Consider the following 22413-nt stretch of genomic DNA (forward strand, 5'->3'; position numbering starts at 1 on the left):
TTATTTCAGGAAGATGTGGAAACAGGAGTCCACCTTGATCCTGCTATCAAAGAAGTTCAATACAATCCCACTTATGAAACTATGTTTGCACCTGAGGTAAGAAACAGTGTTTGTTTTTGGAGCAGAAATGCCTTTGGCTTAAAGGAAAGAGGTTGCATAAATTTTGTATGGCTTTCCTACAAGACAACTTCTTTGGATGCTTGCTGCATTTTGGAATATAGTGTGGGCAAACTAAAAAATAGATTCTATACAAGTATGTTGGTATTTTTAGTGCTTGAATTTTAATATTCTGCATAAAGCTCTTCTAAGAAGAGTCTTAAAATGTTTATTGGAATTATGGCTATGAAAATTAAAAATTAAGCTGGGAAAATAACATAAAGATGTTGAGTTAAACATGAACTGCATTGAAGTGGTCCTTTACTCTTTTCACATTTTTGCTATTTATTCATTGTGCTCATTAGGGCAAAATTAACATTTGTAAGACTTGCAGATATAAGACTTTTAAGAGGAGGATTTAACATTAAAATCAAAGTACTTTCAGTTTAATTATTCACATCAATATTAAGAATTTTAGTAACTTGTGCTATGCTAAATTTATATGGTGAAAAACCTTTTAAGACTGAATTTAGACTGCCTGATGCCATGTGAACCACTTTCCATTTTGTTATAACTGACAGGCTATCTGAAAGATAAAAATAGCTGTTCAAGCATTTAACTTTTTTCCGTATTCAACCTCTTTGTACAGTTTGTCTTCTCTTCAACCAGGGGTTAGCCTTCTCTAGGTAGACAAATACTGCATCAGGCTCCAAGTTCTGCATTAGTTATGCTTTATGTTTAGAAAACATTTTGAGGAACCACATAAATTGGCCTTTTCATAAGTGAGTTTGCAACATATCAAAGCTATGGATGTGTGTGAACAAAAGTACTGTTTTTAACTTGCTTCAGTGCTGCTGTGTGTAAATGTTTTAGTTAGGGAGACCTACTGTGGGACAGCCTTGGGTTTTGTCTTCTGAATGCTTGTTACTGGTACCATAGTGAATACAATATGTGTTGGTTCTGTCAAGTATCAACAAGTCAAGTGGCACATATCAACCTGAGCTGTGTGCAGAAAGCTCTGTGCTAGAAAGTTCAATCCTGAAATCAATTGTTCAGAACAGCTGTGTGATTACCATGTGAAATAACAGATGAAAAAGCTTATTCAGTAGTCACAAAGAAATTTAAAGTTGAAGTGATTTTGCAGTACCATTTTTGAAAGACAGGTCTCTTTTTTTCTGTGGGTTTTTTTTTTTCTGAAAAATTAAATACACAAAAATAACAAATTACTAATTCTGCTCCACCTTGCTTTAACATTTTTGATGAAGTTTGGACCAGAAAACCCATTTAGGACTCAGCAAATGGCTGCACCTAGAAACATGCTTTCTGGATATGCAGAACCAGCTCACATCAATGATTTCATGTTTGAACAACAGAGAAGAACATTTGCAACCTATGGTAAGTCCTTAACAGTGGAATTCACCTCCATCTTTATCATACCCGGGTTGGACAAAATAATGGTGGTCTTGATAGAACAACTAATAGGACTGTAACTTCTGTAAACTGTTTTTTATCAGAATTAATAAAATGGGAAAAGGCTTTTGAATAAGAATCCATATGAATGGATTTATTTGGGAAAAATTATTTTGTACTTCTGTTTTGAACTGTAATCAAGTGTATGATTTCCTAGCAAGCCCCTCCTAATTAATCCTTCCATTAGTTGCATCAAGTGTAGAAAACACAAATCAAAATTTCACACTTCTCACATGACTAACTGTACATCTGTTATGCAAATAGATTTCTTCATGTGATTCTGACTCCCTCTAAACCATAAGGAAGCCTTTCTGAGTTGTCAGGTTCTTCAGTGGTTGCCTCTCGGTACAAACTGAATGAACCAGATTTGCTGAGAATGGGAATGCATTACTAAAACGGGCTTGGCAAAGACAGACCCAAAGAACTGTCTTGGTGTTCAGTGCAGTAACTGCTTTCTTGTCCTGGATAACATTTTCCCTTGTAAATAGTGGTACTTGAAAATAAAACATTTGAGTTTTGGGGAAGCTTGAGTTTCAAGCAGGCTTTTTATGAATTGTAAGAAAATTTATTTATTTTTTTTTACATAGGAGAAATATGGAAAGACTGTGGATTCTAAACATTCTTTTGCACACATTTGAAAGAACAAAGCTGCCATGTGTTTACATATAACAATAGTTAATTTTTTTCCTGTGTTTCATTGTAAGCTTTCATTTCTGTTTTACCTTTGATTGCAAGTGCTTGTTCAAATGAAGTATCCTTTATATACTTGAAATTCAGTTTATTAGGCAAGATCTGATACTTCCTGTGTTAACTTAAAATGTCACAACACTCAACATTTTGCACAACAGATTCGCGTCTTTCATTATTCGTATTTACATTCAAAATACTACTTCTTGCAAAATGTTTTGCCTCAAAAATCACCTTCCTAAACAAGTATCCTTAATTTCATTTGGGCTTTATGCGTGCCTGAATTCATGTCTGCATTCTGTGATGCATGAGATTCAGACTTCGTTGCTAACATCTGTGGTAGCTGCCTATTACAGTGGGAGAAAATGCCTAACATCAGAGACTCTGCCACATTCCATTTTTCTTTATACTTGAGTTTCATTAGAAGCTTTCTTGTAAATGTTGAAAATTGAAATATATTAATGACAGGGTTTTTCTCTTACATAGTTTTAGCTAATAGGTACTTTTCACTGAGTTGTTAGGATGTGGACTATAACCAAAATGACAATATTAAGAAATTGATATCTAGTTTCATACCATAATTTTAACTTATTTGACTGTAATTTTGATATTAGAACTTGACAGATAATACAAGTAGGAGCCTCTATTCAAGATCTGAATAGACAGATTAGATTTTGTTCTGTGAAATTAAATGTAAAATTTTGTGGGCTGAAATTAAATGTAACATTTTAGTGTGTGTAAAATAGATACTGGGAAAAGGTGCCTGTAGGCCTATAGTGTTTCATTTGTTTTTTTTTTTTTTTGAAAAGTTTCGTTTGGAGAAAAGATAAAGCTAGCAAGTCTACTCAAAACTACTTTTGTTGGTTATGTCTCTATAGCTGTATAGCAACTGTCTTGAAAGTTGTATTAAAAGTGCGTATAAAAATGTCTTTTTAAACCTTGTAACACTGGCAACTGTGCAGCTATCATTCAGCTTTCTAGAAATGTTCAACAGATAATGATCTGAATACAGTGACAATGGAACTAGGAAAAGGCTGAGATAGAGGCAATTTAAACAGCAAGAACCAGCACTGAGAAGCTGAAGTTCAAGTTAGAAGATGCAGTAAGTGAGCATGATGTTCTGCCTCAGTAAAGATCTCTTAAAACCAGCACTCCTTTAAGTTGTCAGAAAGTTATCTATTAACACTTTCAATACTCTCTTTTTCCATTTGGAAGGATGCAATAAATATCTTCTCAGAAAATACGAAGTATAGAAATGCAAGTAAAATTGATAGGCATAAACCCAGGCCATAAATCTTTTTCAAGACTGAGTCATAACCTATTAGAAGAACAGGAGTAAACCTCTCTTTTAAAAACTGCAGATCTTGAGACTTCTGGTCTCTGTTACTCTGTTTAGCACCATTGCACTAAGGCAGGAGGTCTCAAACAAATCTGCAAAGGCTGGCAAATAGATAAGCAGTGACTGTAAATGAAGGATGAGGGTAGTGAATGAGATCATGTATCCAAACAGTTCAACTGTCTCAGTGCCTTTTACAAAAAAAAAAGGACAGCTTTATAATGCATATAATCCTGAAAGCTTATACATATTCATTGAGAAACCTGTATATTAATCACAAACAAAACCCAAGTGTGTTTTGGCAACTAGTCTTTCTGATCTACATCTTGTGCAGTAAATATTTACTCTTAAAAGTACATTTTTCTTGTGATGCTTGGATAGCATCATCGAGAACATCCATGCTGTCATTGACTGAGGGTCCTTCTAGCCCTTTATTCCATTAGACAAGTGGCCAGCAATGGTTATCTAGTGAGGAGTAGAGGAAGGAAGCAAGAAAATAGTGATTCATCTGAATACTTCTTTTCAATACACACAATAAATATATAAGCATTGCCCTTGTCAGCCAAGTGCAATGCTTATATATTTATTATTTTTCAAACAACTTGTTGGGGGTCTTCTGTTTTTTTCTTTTTGACAAACTTTTCCAGCTGCTTCTTGAACCTGTATAATTTTCCTTTGTACAGTAACCTCTTTCAGACAGCTCTGTAGCTTAGCAGCTCCTTATGTGAGGAAGTATCTGTGTTTCAAACTTGTGGAACTTAACAGCTTTCTAGTTTGGCTTCATATCCCCATGTCTCTTACGCTGGAAAATGAAATGAGCAATCATTTCTTATTCACCATTTCTGTGTGATTTCTTATTTTATAGATCTTGGCCATAGCTTGTTCTCAGTCTCCTTTTTTTTTCCCACCTGGATAGATCTGATCAATCTTTTTGTTCCTCAGTTGCAGCCTTTTTATGCCTATGGCTGTCCTTGTGCCTCTTCTGTATCTCTTTTAGTTCCACTGTATTGCTCCTAAGATGGAGAGCAAAGCTGTGCACAGTGGTTACGTGTTATTCTCACTGTGAATTTGTTTTGTGAGTAACTTGCTCAAAGCTACTTGCTCCATTTTTCCACATCATTTATCAATATGTTGAATGTCATGGGCCTGAGCATGAATCCACCAGCAACTTTCCTGTGCTGTGCAAACCAACCATTTATTCTTGACAGTGTTTTAATAAGTTTTCATCAATTGACCATGTAAGGACCTGTGGGTTTTTAAAATGTCTTTGAGGCACCCTGTAATCAGTCTAACTTGGTTTTGTAAAGATACCCAAGATCAGCTAAGCTTTGCTCATTCACAGGATTGCCACCTCAAATATTCTGGAGGCTTTCTTATTGTGATTTACCTGTAGAGAAAATTGTGGTGTCTGTTCTCCTGCAATATACAATGCTCATCCGAGTGCATACTCATTTTCTTTATTGTAGTTTCTACTCCTTGAATCTTCTAACCGTACAAATGTGTGGCAGGTTGATCTGTAGTTCTCCATATCTCCTCTGAAACGTCTTTTAAAAGACACCATTGTATTTGATACATTCCTTGTCTGTCATATTGAGGTGATATTAGGTGAGAGTACCTGCACTGTGATTTGACTTTAGATCTCTTGGGTGACTGCCTCTGATCCTGGTGTTTTGTTACCACTTATTTGACTCTGTCATTTCCTGGCATTTCACATTGAGGTAAATACAGTGTCACGTTGTCCATAAAGCAAGATTCTGGCACAGGAGTCTACCCAAGCTCCACTATCATCAACATGTGTTTAATACAGCCCTCACGGATGCTCTTCTCAGTCCTTGACCATCAGTTGGCCTGCACATTGTCAGGTGCACTTTCTGTCCCTGCCAGTTTTGACAAAGGACAAGTGTTAGTTTTTATATGCTTATAAGATTTCCCTCACTTTTGAGGGCAGGCTGCCTTAGTGTAGTGTTTGCTTTGCTGCTGGAGTTTGGTCTTTGTATTTTCCACATCTGGATGCAACTTCAACTATTTGAAGAATAGTTTCTTATTTCTAATAGTTTCTCTTAACTTACTATTCAGCAGTGCTCACTTCCTTCTGGTTGCTTTAAAGTCATCTTTTATTAGCTGGCAAGCATTAGGTTTTTTCCTCCTACATAGTATCTTTGAAGTGCCCCTGCATTTGAAAAAGGCTTTACTTTCTATTCCTTTTAAAGTTCTTTTCTTAATATAGCTCTCTTGTTTTGAGATGGAAATCATGGTCATGAATGTTTTTATATCTTCCTTTGCTTTGTCAGTAATGTTAGTTTTATACCTCATTATGGTCATTGTTAAAATGTGTGTCCTTAGAATATCTTAAAATCAAGTTTCCTGCACTGCTAAACTGGCTTTTTTTTTCATGTGAATCTCTGGCATGACTGCTTCATGGTACAAGTACATTGTGTAAAAATCATTGCATCTTGGTGTGAGATTTGTGCAGTCTGCTTCAAGGAGATGACTCAAATATGTCATTATTCCTGTGCCTCTTTCCCTGGCCCCTGTTGTTTAATCTCTGTGTTACCATTTCATGGTTACTGCATTTTCTGTGTTAATGGTCACTCTGGGAGTTCTGGCAACTGTACTCACCACTACTTAGACCTGAAATTTCAGTACACAGGATCATTTAATGCTCATTAGCACTATTAACTTGTTAATCTGATTTATCTTTAAGCTTTCTATGGCACAGAACATGTTTTTCCCCACTGGCATGACCATCTTATTTCTGTATTCTTTCTACCTCATAAAGCATATATTCTATGTCCAATTATGTCAGTACTGTCCTACCAATTATGTTAGTTTATGATTTTAAAACAAGATATTTCAATATATTATTGAAATATTATTTCAATGTATTATTTTTAGCCTCTGTTGTTTTGTATGTGTGCTTGGGTTTTCCATTTCCCTGCCTTCAGTTTAAATAGGATTCTGTGATTATTACTGTCCCTGTTACCTGAGATTTCAGATTTCTGTGCTACCTTTTCCTTGAGGATATGGGTTTCTAAAGATTGTGTGTCATTGCAAACTGCTTACTTTTCTTTAAGTATATTTTTAAAGTATTATATTTCTTTAGGTATTCCTTAAGTAGCCCAGCTATTTTATCAAAAAGTACTCTCTGAACCTTTTTAGAGCCATCTGCTTTTTGATTTAAGTGAGACCTACCCCTCTTAGTAAGGTTCCCTTTATTCCAGGAGTTAGGGGAAGTGAAGTTGTTACAGACACTGGAGATGTTTTGCACATTAGGGTTAAAATCTGCAGTGGCTCAGAGAGCTGGGACTGTTTAGCTTGGAAAAAAAAGGAGTCCTGAGGGGGAGACCTTATTGCCCTTTACAACTACCTGAAAGGAGTATACTGATGGCATAATCCATAAAAAACATTGAATAAAATAGTCCAAGTAGGCATTTTATGATGTTGTGAAAGGTCCTCTCCCATTTTAATGGAAAACCATTAATAATTTCTCTGTGGGAGTCTGACTTTTTTAATTGGTAACCAGTTTTGTATCTGCAGTCCTAAGTGATCTACCCTAGTTTGATTCCATTGATGTAAGGCAGTCTTCTTATTTTAATTTCAACTATCAAGCGAAGGCTGTCTCTCTGGAAAATAAAATTCCCCTTCACAAGACATTATGATTTAAAATGCTTAACTAGCATTATTTTTTCAATGTTGTATTCCTTAGAGCATGTAAAAAAAGACGAGGAAGTCCTAACATACAGCACATGTGTATTCTTCTGTATCTGCTCTCAGCTGAAGGAGTCTCTTTTCTTGAAAATTCCCTTTTGAGTACGGATAAAAAAGTCAATATATAAGCACATATACATTTTCAGAAGCAGAATTACAGATTATTTTTTACATGCTGCACACAAATTATTCATTAATATTTTAGCCATTTCATAGCTATTTGAGCATCAGTGCTCATCCTAATAGTGGACTGCTTCATTCATGCAACATTTGGTATTTTTAAATCTCTTCTTCATAAGATAATGTCCTTTTTAATAAGAAATAGTCTTCTATTGAAGTCTAATGAATCTCAAAGCTCTTTCTGAGTTCTCAATAACTTGCTTATAGCAGGATTATGTCATCACTAACACTGATATTTTAAGAGCCTAAAATAACTGCCTTGGAAATAACACTTGCGATTTTTTTTTTTAAATCTACTCATGTTACATGCAACACCTACAGTCACTTATTACCTGTTAACAATTGTAGGCACTTTATTGTCTGATTACTTTGATTCTGCAGAGATGCCAGTGCAGAGTGGGTTGGTCCAGCTGTATTTTTCCTCATACCTGAGCTACTCTGGGTCTCTATGTGCTGCATTGCACAGTGAGGTGTAAACAGGCTTTAATGAGCTGTCTTTCTGGAATGCACATCAAAGTCTAATTATTTAACCAACCATTTTCAGGTGCACTGAAATTGTGGATGTAGGTGGAATTGTATCTTTCGTTGCTAAAATGTTGTGGGAAATATCTGCCTCCTAAGAAAAACTGAAGGAGACATAGAAGTCAGGGCACATTATGTGGGATACCAGCTGAGTAGGATAAAAGCAAGCTGTCTTTTGCAGCTGCGTTTAGGAGTCCCAGCCAGAAGGAAAATATTCCCTTTCACATATCCACTAGAAAGTAGAAATTGTTCACAGCTTTTCTATGAGAATGATGCTGGACCAAATTCAACTCAAGTATAAGAAGTCTCCACTTCCACGGGAAGCTGTGCTTGGCCCAGGGGGCCTATTCATGGGAATACTGTCCCTCTTTTACAAGTACCAAGCAAATAGAGTCCCAGAGATGGTGTCAATACAGTTGGAGGACAAGTAAACCACTGTATTGATTTTGACAGCAATCCAAAGTAATATCTCTCTACTGTTAACAGAAACCTTATAGCTTGGAAGGGAACTCATTGAAATAGTGGCTTAGTAAAAGCAGGCAGCTAAATTAGGGAAAGTCTGATTGCAGTGTTGGCTCTGTTTGGTTAACCATAGAAGTAAATCCTACTAAAAGTCAAGAATAAATTATTTTATTGCTTAACAGAGGAATAGTGGGAACGTATATTTTGTAAGATGATGTTGGCATATATTTCTCTCACTATATTGTATTCATGGATCATCTGGACATATGTTGTTCCACATAAAACCCACCACTGGGTCTTACGAGATTTGAAACTACAGGGCTGGTTGGCAGGTGGAATGCTCTGTTTGGATTGGTAATACCTGCTGTGTTCTTGGAATGGCTCTTCCACTAATTTAGTACTTTTTTTTTTCCCCATCATCTAAAAATAATTAACTGGACCATGTTCTAGGAGAGTAGTTTTTCTGAAAAATGTTTGGGGAGACAATTTCCTTTGGCTGTTGGAGTGGCGTTGATAGGTTTTCAGCTTGTATGCATTTGTTTGTGCCTTTATGAGCCAGCCATTGGCCTGCAGAGTAGATTAGATAATCTCCCCCTGCTCATGATTGCCTCTGTGAATCAACAAAAATACAGGAATTGGATTGCATGCTGTAGGATTTAATTTATTATGTGTGTTTTACTGGTGGTTTAGTATCTTTCTTTCTCTATTTTTCCATCCTTGATACAGAGGAATTCTCATTGATTCCTCAAGAGACATTTTGTCACTTTAATATTTAATAAGAATTGGGGTTATGTCCACCAGGGTGCAGTCTTTCCCAAAAAAAAAAAAAAGCCATGGTGGTCAGTGAGTGTTCAGTGCACCACCTGTTCCATGGAAACCAGATTAATTCATTTGTCTGTCTTATAAGATCATGTTATCCACTTCAGGAGAAATGGAGAAAAAAAGTTGGATATATGTAATAAAATTGTAAATATCCTGAATAGCTATGAAATGCTTGTTCATTTTATAAATTATTTCTAAGACTAAATGCAGCAGATTTTGTTGTGGTTGGGGTTGTTCTGCTTTGTTTTTATCGAGGCTCAATAGCTGTAGTCAGGAAATGAAGATGTGAATACTTAATTCTTTTTAAAATTTAAGTCCATGACTGTTGCTTCTGGTACCATCCACATTAGTTAAAGCAACTCCTTTCAAGCTGAAGCTTTCCCAGTTGTGGCAGGAAGAGGATTAAGTAACTTTTGCTGTGGGAGACAGAATACACACAAAGCCCTAAAAAACTTCATTTATTTTTCCCCCCATCTCATCCTCTGCCTTCCAGCCGCTGCCACCCCAGGACTGCTGAAGATGACAGTCCTTGACCCAGCAGAAGCCGTGGGCAGAGCAGGAGGCTGCTCCTGAAGCCAGAGGGCTCTGTGCATGCAGCAGCCATGGCTGCTTTCCACGTGACTCACTGGCTTTGCAAGCCAAGGAGCAGTGTCCTGCTCTAAAGCAGCATCCATTTAACATCGAGTGCACTGACAGAAGATGTTGAGCCAGTCTTTTCCTTATGCTATGTTACTACAAGAAGAGGTTGCTATGGTATTTCAGAATGTGTTTGCATTGCAGCAAACTGGCCTGAATTCAGCGTTGGCCTCGCTCGGAGCCGGGGCATCCTGGGGTCCCTTCCCACCAGATTCTGTTACTTGGCTTCTTGTGATTACCCCCCTTTGTATCTTACATTATGTATTTTATGTTGTTAATTGTTGCCTATTAGATTTATTTATTTCTCTGTGTTGTGCAAATTTAAGAATTCTGATAGCAGTATGTAATCAAGGGCCTCATGGCATTGCTTCATAGTAATCTTTATACTCAGGCCAAGTGAAAAGTTAATGGGATTCCAAAATTTCAATCCTTTGTCATCCCAAGCTTGTTCAGAGTTAACAGGAAAAAATTTGCAGAGGGACAGAGTAGTAAAAGTTGTACAAAACTGAAAAGCTTGAAATAGCAGTATTTTTTTATCTCTTGTTCCAGGTTATGCATTAGATCCCTCTGTAGATAACCCTGAAGCTGCTACCAAATATATTGGTTCTGTGGAAGAAGCTGAAAAAAATCAAGGTATTTAATTCAGAATCTTGTATAAATTACTTGCATCTTCACATTGTTTTCATTGCTTCTTTACTAAGAAATGGAATAGGTATTAGCAAAGGAAGGTATTATGTGAGACTTACCCAAGAACACAATAAAGAAGAGATGTGTTGCAATCTTAATGTAGAGGGGGAAGAGAGATGTTAGAGTGTTTTGTTTTTTTGGAGTAGCAAATGATTCAGGTTGTCATGACAAATTTCAGAATAGGATTTGTAATGTGCCATTGCATGAATACAATTTATCAGTACAATTTGAAACAGCTTTTTGGTCCTCTTAAATTCTGTCTAAGCTAACATTGTCATGTGTCTGCATTAGGATAGCTGTATGTTGAGCTAATCACCATAACTGCTCCTCAGGAGCAAACTGATCACTCTGTGTGCAACCTCTGGCACTCCTGTTGGGAGCTGCACGTTATCTCTGCTTAGCAAAGTTAAGCTCTTTGGGTTATTTGGAAAAGAAAAACCACTGGAAGGTTGCCAAATGGTAACAGCATGGCATGCCACTGGGAGGATTGACTACCAGAGGCATGGGTTTGTAATTAATACTTTGATACAAGATATTTAACACTCAGAGGGATTTGTTCACATTGGAAAACTGTACCTGTGTAAATGTCATGGTTATGCTTTCCCTTGCATGTCTTTTTCAAATATCCTATTCACATGGGTATACAAAGGATCTTTATTTCTGTGTTGTCTTCCTCAGAATATATCCAAGCTTATTTCACTCTTTCCTTCCAAAGAAGGAAATAACTAAGATTAAACCATTTTTAAAAAACCCTTTTCATAATGGAATTTCGTACTTCATTTTAAGAAAAGCCTTGATTAATATGATTCCTTCTGATCACTGCTTAACTTTTTACATTGCCTATTTTCCCATTGTTTGCATAAAGCTTCTTTTGTCTCTTTTGCACTAGATGAATATTACTGCTGCTGCACAAAAACATTTTTTGAAAATTGAACGTAATTGTATATACAAGCTTGAAAAACTTAAAAGATGTTAAAATAATTACCTACAGGGTTTTTTCCCTCCCATATCCATATTGTATAGTGATTTTGACACATGAAATTCTGAGGGTGCAATATTTGTGAAAAGCTACTATTTATGTGAAAGAAGATGATAGTGTTTGGAGGGAGCTGACTCTGTCAATAGTGACAGACTTCTTAAGAGGGCCTGTAGCAATAGGACAAGGGTAATGATTTTAAGCTAAAAGAGGATAGATTCAGACTAAGTTATAAGGAAGAAATATTTTACAATGTGGTTGGTGAAATACTAGAACAAGTTGCCCAGACAGGTAATGAGTGCCCTGTCCCTTGAAACATTGAAGTTCAGGTTGGACAGGGCTCTGAGCACCCTGATCTAGTTGAAGATGTTGCTGCTCATTGCAAGGTGGTTGGAGTAGGTGACCATTAAAGGTCACTTTCAACCCAAACCATTCTATAATTATATTAATTTTTTCTTAATTAAAATACATGGTTGGGGTTTTGGGACACTTGTCTTACTTTCATTTTGGGGCTTTTTTTTCAAACTGAGAGGGTTCAGAGGTATCAGAAGCCAAGAAGACTTTACTTTCAAAAACTACACAATTTAAAGCATGAAAATTGATGTATTCATACAGTCTGCAGACTGACTGTTAAAAATTTATGGTGCATGCATGGTTAAATATTCTAACAAGCAAGGATACACGGCTGAAGTGGTAACTCTGTTACTGCACATGGTTAGCAGTGTTCATATCTGGAGACGTGAGCAATGTTTTGGCCAATTTTGCTTAAATACTTTTTCCGTGTTGTCCTTTATATTGAAAGGAGTGGTGGTGGTGGCTTTTCTTTTAAGCTGACTGTGGTGTAACCTCTGATGTATTCTGTGTTAGCAGTTAGTCAGTGTATTGTTTCCTTCTTCAGGTTTAACAGTGTTTGAAACAGGACAGAGGAAAATTGAAAAAAGGAAGAAATTCAAGGAGAATGATGCATCTAATATTGATGGTTTTCTGGGACCGTGGGCAAAGTATGTTGATGAAAAAGAAGTTGCCAAACCATCAGAAGTAAGTCCTGCTTTAAAGAGTTGCTTTATCCATTTGAAATGGATACAAATTGTCAGTACATGGCAGTGGTTTCTAGTGCTCTAGTGCTTGTCCCAGCAGATCCATGCTATGCTTTGGGGTAATTAGAAACATTTTGGGTGATATATCCAAATAAGATGTTCCAGATATTCTGCATTCAATTATTTGGAACACTTTTGTGGAAATAAAATTAATTCAATCTGTGTGTAGAGTCTGATTAAAAGAAACAGCTTAGGGGAGAAAAAAAGTGAAAGTAAAACTTTTTGGGAAAAAAAAGGCAAATGCAAACCCCCAGTATCACACACACAAATGCACACACCCTGAGCCAACCAACCAACAGATATCCTATCCACATATCCAGTCAGTGCTTAACTTTAGTCTATGAATAAAAATATATTTGTTCTTTTCAGTGTACATGGCTTTCCAAGCCTTTATGGTTTTGGTAGGGATATTCTCTTTATTGATGCTTAGAAATATTTCTAATCTTGTTTAGCAAATAAATATCTTCTTAATAGTGAGTAAACAATAACACAGTTCTGGATTTTGTTATGTGATTCTGAATGCTGACTTTTTTAAGAGATCATGTTTTATTTTTTCCAGGAAGAGCAGAAGGAGTTGGATGAAATAACAGCTAAGAGGCAGAAGAGAGGAAAACTAGAAGATGATAAACCTGGAGAGGAGAAGACTATATTACATGGTAATGGCATCTGCCTGGCTGTTCTCATTTTCTAGCTCGCTGTGTTTTCTTGCCTGCTGTGTTAATTAGTAAGGATGGCAGACAGCCTCAGCACGTTGATGTTTCTGTATTGGAGATAACAGCACTCACAGGCAAAAGCATAAAGGACAGGGAAGGAGATAAACTTGGACTAATTCCACTTCGTACTGTGAAGAGCAGTGTGGAAATATAATTTTTCAGGGTACTGGTTTTATTTATTTATTTTCAGTGTTACTAGATGCACGTATCTCTTTTCTGTTTCACGGAGCAAACATATTGAAGTTATGGGTTTGGCTTAGTTTCAGCTTCAGAATTATTGGAGTTTTATGTGTCAGTATTTTCATCAGCAGGTAGTGCTCTGAGTTATGGTTTGTGAACAATTTAGAAAATCACTTGGACTTTACACTTCCTCAGTTTTTAATGTAAATGTTCTTGCTGTCATACTTTGAATAATTGTGTATCAATTAATTACCCTACAGAAGCCTGTAGTATGTGGTACCTTCAAAGAAAATGGTTTGGTAATTAAGTAGAATTCAGTAATTTTTTTTTAAGCTGTTACTTCAGCTCTCTGCATACAAAACAGCCCTGTGTAGTACTGCTTGGTGTGCATAGTTTGGTAGACAGGGTCTCTCTTTGTGTGCCAGTTTCTGCAGCCAGGCTCACACACAGGAGCTGTGAGCATCCTTTCTAAGGATGAAGAAGCATCCTTTCTTGAGGAAGAAGAGATGGCTGTGAGAAAAGCACTGCTGGCATTAGAACATTGTTCTGTTCATGTGCAGTAGATCATGACTGTATTTATAGCAGTGAGCATAACAAACATGGAATTTTAGCCACTGAGCTCCTATGGACTAATTGTTTCATATCCAAGTTTTCATGCTCTCTACCTGAAATTCACAGGTGCCCTATAAACTGTGATCTTCTCACATGCAAACATTCCAGAAATACCCCATTTTGAAGATTTGTGTATGCATGTGCATGTCTGTGCAAGAGTACAACCAAAACTGCCATAACAACATTCCAGAAACTCAGAAATTAATTTAATCAGTGAACAGCTTATTGTCATGGCTACCCAGCAAACATCTACTCTGAAATAATCCATTTTCCTGCACAATGCATCCCTGTGTTTCTGACTGTCCAATCGCTTCTTAAATCTAGTTAAAGAGCAGTTGTTGGCTGTTGCTGACCAATATTGGTTCATGCTGGCCACATGAATCTTTTTTCCTTGATTTGTAATTCTGTTGACATGACTGGCACAGCACAGAGCTGGCCAAAATGCGAGTTGCAAGCAAAGGTCAGGGTTAGAGTGGCACGGTTTAATCTATGTAGCGTTAGTGTAAGCGAAGTCTTTTTGGTCAGGGGAACTCTCTTGCTGTTTGATGATGAGTAAGGATAAGAGAAAGATTGTCTTAATGTTTGGATTGTAAGGTTCCAAGCAGACTTCGCTGAAATGACATAATTTGAGTTCAGTTGATGTCAAATAAAATTCCACATCTGTATGAAGCTGTTTTTTCTTACACCCCCTCTCTCACCTCTCACTCTACAGCAGAGCAGCTGTATTGAGAAAACCATTACTGTGTGAGTTGTTGAGCCTTTCAAAGATGATAACCTCTTAAAATATGGATTCTCAGAATTCTGTGTTTACCTTTTCAGTTAAAGAAATGTATGACTATCAGGGGAGATCTTATCTTCATGTCCCTCAAGATGTTGGGGTTAATCTCCGTTCTACAGTACCACCTGAGAAGTGCTATCTCCCAAAGAAACAAATCCATGTGTGGTCTGGGCATACAAAGGTAGGAATGTTTGTGAGCATACAGCATAACAACTCATTTAATTCCCTGTCTGCAGCTAGTAATTTCTATAAAACTGAAGAATCAGTAGAAGGAAAGAGTATTTTTCTCTTTACCCTACTCTGCATGTAATTAATTGAGTTTCATGCTCACACAAGGTGTTTGCCTGCTCCATTGCAGTTGTCTAGCTGCATATACTTTTGTGTTAACATAGTGACTTCCTGACCTACCTTCAAAGGAAAATATTATTCAGTGACTTCAGGGGGATTTGAAGTTATTTCCTAAATTACAATGTGAATAACAATAAGGCTGATTCTAGAAATTCCTAAGAAAGTTTGGTGTTTGAAGTTTTGTTGGGGTTTGGGTTTTTTTTGTAGAAGAGTACTTAAGGGCTATTTTGTATCAAATTTGGGTCAAGTTACATAGGTTTTGTGATTATGGTGCATCAGCATTACAGGTTTCCCAAATATAGCTAATACCTTTGAGAAGTGTGTCTTGGTAAGGGTTTTCTTTGATACTGCTTAACATCCATAGTTCCTTCTTGTGTCAGATACCAAAACAATATACACACTTCTGGTGTTAAAAAAGTGTTTTGCTGCTCCGGGTTGTACAACTCAATTTGCTGCTTCTTTTGCCACTAATTTGAAGTATTGCTTAAAGGGGAATATGCTGCACTGCAATGGACATCACCTTAATAATATTTGGAGGATGGAAGAAAGGAGGAACAGGGAATGTTTTTAGCTTTTACCCTTTTTTCAGTTGAGTCTCATCTCTGAGCTCTTCTTAAATGATTGCTGCATCAACAAGCTTATAGCTGCAACTATCAGGGCTTTCCAGAATGACATCTCCTCCCCAAAGCTCTAGTCCCTCCTCTGCCTATTACCCTATTACAACAGACTGATGTGGAAAATGACTTCTTCCTTCAAACAAGATGAATAATGATATTGGTGTGAGAGTCAAAAGAGAAATGGGCTGACAAATTTAGAAAAGCTGGGGGATAGAAGTAGACAATAACAGGGAGGATAAAGTACCCAGCTCCAACCAGAGGTGGGAGGGAAGAACTGGGTGGCATACAGAATATGCCACTGGGTGGCATATAGAATAGAGTAATCAACATGAAATGGAAAGGAGAGACATTAAAACCACAAGTACTTGGGGGTTCTTTGGACTTCCCAGAAGGGGATACCTGAAATAGAGACAGCAGTGAAGATGCTGTGCCCAGGAAATCTGAGCTCAGTGAGTAGAAAGCATTGGTATTATATGTAAGAAATTGAGCTGGCCAAAACTTTTTTCTTTTTTTTTTTTTTGGAAAATTCTGTACCTGTCCCATCTGAAAAGGCTTGCTGTGCAGAGACAGTTCCTTTAACCCCCAATTTGTATTTATTTGCTGTGTTTGCCACAGTAATGGTGTGGATGTTGAAGGAGGTTATATATACAGCTATTAAAGTGAAACAACTTTTTTCCAATAGCATTTGTTCAAAATACATCACTGTTTCTAAAATGGAATGTGGGCAGGTTATTTCTTTTCAAGGTACAGTATCTGTATGTTTTATGAAGATAAGCTTTAGCTTTTTGCTTGGAAAAGAGGGCAAATGAACTGAAGAAACTTCTAGATTATCCACTTAATGTTAACTTATGTCCTTATTTATAGGGTGTCAGTGCAGTCAGATTGTTTCCTCTGTCTGGGCATATAATGTTGTCTTGCTCTATGGATTGCAAAATTAAGGTGAGTTATTTTTCTGTTTTCATGAATACATTTTATACCATCCTGGAATACAGACAGTGCATTTTAGGATCTGTAAGCATTTGGTACTTCTACCAAATACCTTTTGTCTGTGTTAGGACAGTGTTAGTTGTTTCTTAATAGCTTTTAGAAGGTCACAAGTTTCTCATGTTATTACCTTTGTTATATTAATTCATTTTCTGTGAAGCCTAGTTTTACAACTAACAAAATCTTTTTTCTTTCTGAAATCTTCTACTGAAGCATTTGTGGTGTGAACTAATCTCACTTCAGTCCAGCATATATCAACAGAAAGCTGTTGTTTTGGGTGATTTTTTTTAGCAGCAAAATCTTAATTCATAAAAGTTGGACTATGGTATGGGGGTTTTAGTTATTCTAAGGGGATTTTGCTGACAGGAAGGTGACAGCATTCTAGTGAATTTCTGGATAGATTGTGATTAATCAGTACATGGTATATGTTTGTAATTAATTTCTTAAAACATGTTTGACATATTTTTGCACTTAATTTCAGCATCATTATTGTTTAACAATTGACATATTTCCCCCCCATCCTTTTTTTCCTAGCTGTGGGAAGTATATGGTGATCGAAGATGTCTACGAACGTTTATTGGTAATAGTCTTTTTTTAAACTCATTTCTGTCTAGTACAACTTCCTGAAAGAATATGATTTAGCTTAGCTTATTAATTTGTCATAGAGAGGACCTGTGTGCCTCCAAGTCAGTGGTTGTTTGGAATGATCTTGGCAGTAAGAATTGAAAAGATGCATGTTTTGTTAAGAACTTTATCATTATTTCAAGCAATTTAATGTTGATGTGTTACACCTTACAACCCTTAAAACAAAACATTAGTGTTCTACAGTCATCAATACTTTATGCAGGACTTCTTTTGAAAGGCAAAATTTTGACATGAAATTGCCCCATCTTCATGTTGAAAACAGCAACCCTCTGTATTTAACTGGTGAGGGTGTCTCATGGTCTGATTCCTCCTTAAATAGGTCATTCCATCTGTGCTGAGTTTTTAGTGCAAAAGCATGGGAAATCTTTTTTAGGTTCAGGTGCAGTCTTTGTTCATGTAACAGGTGCTTTTTAAAGCAGATAGCTGAGAGACAGAGAAATACAAACTTCTTAGCAACCTTGAATGCAGAACAAAAGTAGCTGATTCTCCTATTGAAATAGGAACATTTCTAGAACACTGAGTGAATATATGTTGAGTAACAAGAAAGAAGTCTTTTTCCACCTATTATTTCTGATGACAGCAGTGTGGCAAAGATGATGGCTCAGAAAAGGTTCTCTCTCAATAAACTGCTCTTTTTGAACAGTGTGACTGTTTTCATCAAAAGATTCTTATTATCAACCAGATTTGCCTGCCATTTTGCTATATTTCAATTCCTGTGTCAATATGTAAACTAAAAAGAACTGCAAGTCTGATGTGGTGGTCACATAAAAGTATTGAGGCTGAGGGGTAGCAAGATTAACATCAGATGAAAGCATTCTTAATTTTCTGATCTAATATTTCCCATATTTTTTACCTGCTTTGTAATTTTAAATGTTTCTCCATTAAATGAGTCTCATGCAGTGTTTGTCTCTCCTCTTTTTCATTAGGTGTTGCCATTTATTAGAGTATTTTAAATTTCTTTTGAAGTTCTGCTTGTGTATCAATTTATACAAGTTTATACTTGTTTATCAAGTTGACTCTGTGCAGTGCTTTTGTTTCTCTCTCCAGTGTTTGGAGGTGTGAGGGTGTTATGGGGTTTTATTCTCACTATTCTTTAGGAGTTACTTTTTCTTTCTCACTTGAATCATTCTTTACTAGTTCTCATAAAAAACTTCAGTAAGTGAGTTTCATCTTCTCTTTACATTGTTAGAGCGTTTAACTTGAGTAATATGGGTTGGGATTTTTTTAAAATTAATCCTAAGTATGAATGGATGAAAGTTTACCATTGCATTTTTTCTATTCTGTAGGGCACAGTAAAGCTGTTCGAGACATCTGTTTTAACAATGCAGGCACTCAGTTCCTTAGTGCTGCATATGACCGCTATCTAAAACTCTGGGACACTGAAACAGGTAGGCTTGTGTTTGTTATTTGGGCTATTATTTGGCACTGTTTTTAATTGATAGTGACTACAAAGATATCTCAGCATTCAGGTTGTTTCCAGTTGTCCTTCATCTTGTCTTGTAGTTCACTGTTTAGGCTTTCATTGCAGGATAACTAGTCTTTTTTCACATATGTTTTGTTGTTATCTGCAATGGTGCAACTGTATTTCATATTGTTTTTTATTTGAGAAGTTTCTTAGTTATTTGTAATGCTAGAACAATTTTCAGCAAAAAGACATCTTGCTAAATCATTTAATTGCATGTTTACATTTACAGGCATAAAATTACTCTTTACACCTAAATATGCTTAATTTTTAAAAATTATCTCACTTGCTCTTTGCTTAACCTGAAGAGCATACCAAATAAGAAAAGATGGTGATAACTGACCTGTTGGTATAGAGAGTTGAAGGGTAGCTCTCATGCTCTCATGCCTGGGAGATGCTTTGTAACATTCTGCTACAGATAGTTTGTTAAGTTAAAAAAAATACAGGATAGATTTTGTCAGTATTCTTTTAAACCTGGGTCTCTTCCTAAGACAGAAAGTTCCCATGTTTGAAAAAATTGTTAGCCTTCTGGGTTAGCAGTGTCACTAATCTTACACAGGTGATGGCCAGAAAGGTATGAGTCTGATTCTCCAGTACTTGAGTCTGAACTCATTTATTTAAACAGAGCTTTTGGGTTAACACATCTCCTGTAAGTTACAGATAAGGAGTTATCAGGGTATTTGTGGGTGAAGCTAAGAGGGGAGGCCAGGGCTTTATTTTGCAGTTGGATTACTGTTAACCTTTTCTGAGGTTAGTCTTGAATTCTTGCCCAAATTTGTATCTCTTGTTGAGAAGACCTCTGATCCTAAGGAGATATGTTTGGCAAAGACAGTAGTCGGCTTGTGAACCTGTCCTCATGTTCTTGTTATTTCCTGGTGGCATACAGGGTACTGAGCAGTTGTATTGTTTGGGAAGCTGTAGCAAACTTACAGAACAGTTTGTGTGTGTGCGTGTTTATGCAGGTGCATGCATACACATGTGAAAGATGGCCTAATCAAAGAGCAGGGCAAATTCTGCCCTCTAATTCTATCAAGGACATTAAAAGAATTGTTGTCTGCTCTTAGTAAAGTGCTTTTTTTTCAGTATTGCAAACAACCAATCAGCCCATAGTACTTCCAACCTGATACACTATAAATGGGTTTTCTGTTGCAGGGCAATGTATTTCAAGATTCACCAACAGGAAGGTTCCTTATTGTGTCAAGTTCAATCCTGATGAAGATAAACAAAATCTCTTCGTTGCAGGGATGTCAGATAAAAAAATTGTACAGGTATGTCTACTCAATATTTATTTCTCTAAAAGTACTGGTATTTAGTAAGAACCAGGTTCTTATTCTGACTTTTTTAATTGTAGTGGGATATTCGAAGTGGTGAGATTGTGCAGGAATACGATAGGCATTTGGGAGCTGTCAACACCATTGTGTTTGTGGATGAAAATAGAAGGTTTGTGAGTACATCTGATGACAAGAGTTTAAGAGTCTGGGAATGGTAAGTTTAAAATTTTGAATTTTACCTCAAAGTATATTGTGAGTAAACTGAGAGGAGAGTTCATTTTTAGAAGTACACATCGGCCACTGGAGTGTAATGAGTTCTAGCTAGCTCAGGAAAAGTTTTAAAACCCTGTTCTGACTTAATGCTTGAGACACTTCATTGATTTCCTCTTCCCCAAAGAAAACATAAGACAGCCCTATCAGCCTGAAGCACACTGCACTCTGTTAGTGGTCTCTGCTCTCTCCCCTTTCCCCAAGGGTATATTAGTCTTAAATTAACTCAAGGTAATGTCTGCTCTATTACAATTGGTGTGTGTTGGTTTTGAATGCTTTGAACTTGGATGTCCATAGTGTTATATGATACTTGGCTCATGTTTGAAATAACTAGTTTAGTGTAGCTTTATTCTGGTTTTCTATTAGTCTGGCTTTTTAGCAATAATTGGTGCACACGGTATGAATACAATAGATGACAGAAAAGGGAAAGTCTGTCCAAGAAAAAACACAAAATATTTGAAACGGCTTCCAGTTTTTAAAATTTAACCTGCAGAGAAAACATTTCACTCCTATCTGACATGTTTTTTGCAAAGTTCTAGGTACTAAGATCTTGAACTTAGAACTTCTAAGATTTCTTTAGGATTTGAGAATTTATTTTTTAAATAATCAGTCCCATATCTTGAGGTATTCATTTCCTTTTGCTGTTCACACATGCAAAGCTGTTGCATAATATAGAATCTAGTTCAACAGTTCTGTGACTAATCAGTTTCTTCCTAGCTGCTTGCTTTTCTTTTTTTTTCTGTATCCTAGACAAGAGACTCCAATCTGTGGTATTGGAATGTTACCCAAGCAGCCAGCTAAATCCTCAGCTTGTCTGTGATCGTCTGCAGTCATTGCCAGTAGCAGTGGGAATGACCAAAGTCTGGGAACCCAGGCTTAGACTAGACATAAAATGTTGTCACCATATGCTGCTCCAAGAAAGCTCTGTTCAGTGTTTCATAAGCAGACCCATGGGTTTACTGAGCTCCTTAAAGAAAAATCTTTACAATACCATGTCTGCTAAGGAATGTCTTGTCTTTGTTGAGTGGGAGGATGATCTCGCTTGCACAAATCTCTTATTTCCTTGAGATTGGATTGCCCTTGTTTTATGAGCTTTGTGTGACGGCTGAAGTAAATAGTGAAGTGGGTGGATTTAGTCAGTCTGTGGAGAAAAGCAGGAAAGGCAAAAAGGTTCTGGCATGGGAACATCGCAACCTGATTGTTCCAGTAGCAGTTTTTTTCTTCTGAGGAAAAAAACCATGTAATAGTGTTTTGTACACTGAAGAAAGAGCTCCCTTGTTGAAATGATAGGAAACTACTCCATGCAGTATTCTGTAATGCAGTTGTTGGAAACACTTTGGTTTTATAAAGAGCAAATGTAATGCCATCTTCCTGGGCATGACTTGAAAACCTTTCCCCACAACCTACCATGATATATGCTAATTGGTCTGTAGGCATATTTCTGTTACTTCAAGATCCGGATTTTTAAAATGCCTTAAAACTAAGTTAATACATTCATTGTGGAAGATTTTGGAGCTCAAAAACTTCCCTGGCAAATTATTTCTTAAGTCCTTTTTTCGTAAATGGATAAGGAAAATTATTTGCTACTTAGCAGTGATTTGGTTGCTGCACCTTTTGGCACTTTTCTTTGATATGTTCTTCAGCACAATGTTTCTTCAGTATCCTACAGAAACAAAGTGGAAATAATTATGACCTGAGCATGGCCTTAAAAGCTAGTAATTAGAAGTTGGTCTAATTGCTTCATTTCAATTATCTAGAGGAATTCTGTAGTGTGTTTTGTAAACACTTTGACTTGGCCAGAGATGGGTAATGGGATGGCATGTCTGACTTCACAGTGAGGAACATCTGAAAACT

General features: G+C 36.6%; 1 protein-coding gene across 2 annotated transcripts in view; it reads left to right on the top strand.

Annotated features, from left to right (window-relative positions):
* The window catches only part of CDC40 (cell division cycle 40), a 36726-nt gene that overhangs the window by 8326 nt on the left and 5987 nt on the right, over nt 1-22413 (top strand). For both annotated transcript variants that reach the window (XM_064412906.1, XM_064412907.1), the window contains exons 2-12: nt 10-96; nt 1362-1491; nt 10469-10552; nt 12481-12620; nt 13239-13335; nt 15004-15143; nt 16792-16866; nt 17446-17491; nt 18843-18944; nt 20171-20286; nt 20370-20503. In XM_064412906.1, the coding sequence (XP_064268976.1) occupies nt 10-96; nt 1362-1491; nt 10469-10552; nt 12481-12620; nt 13239-13335; nt 15004-15143; nt 16792-16866; nt 17446-17491; nt 18843-18944; nt 20171-20286; nt 20370-20503 (1151 nt within the window). The remainder of the gene's footprint in view (nt 1-9; nt 97-1361; nt 1492-10468; nt 10553-12480; nt 12621-13238; nt 13336-15003; nt 15144-16791; nt 16867-17445; nt 17492-18842; nt 18945-20170; nt 20287-20369; nt 20504-22413) is intronic.

The sequence above is a fragment of the Passer domesticus genome, chromosome 3 (assembly GCF_036417665.1).
Source record: "Passer domesticus isolate bPasDom1 chromosome 3, bPasDom1.hap1, whole genome shotgun sequence".
Classification (NCBI taxonomy): Eukaryota; Metazoa; Chordata; class Aves; order Passeriformes; family Passeridae; genus Passer; species Passer domesticus.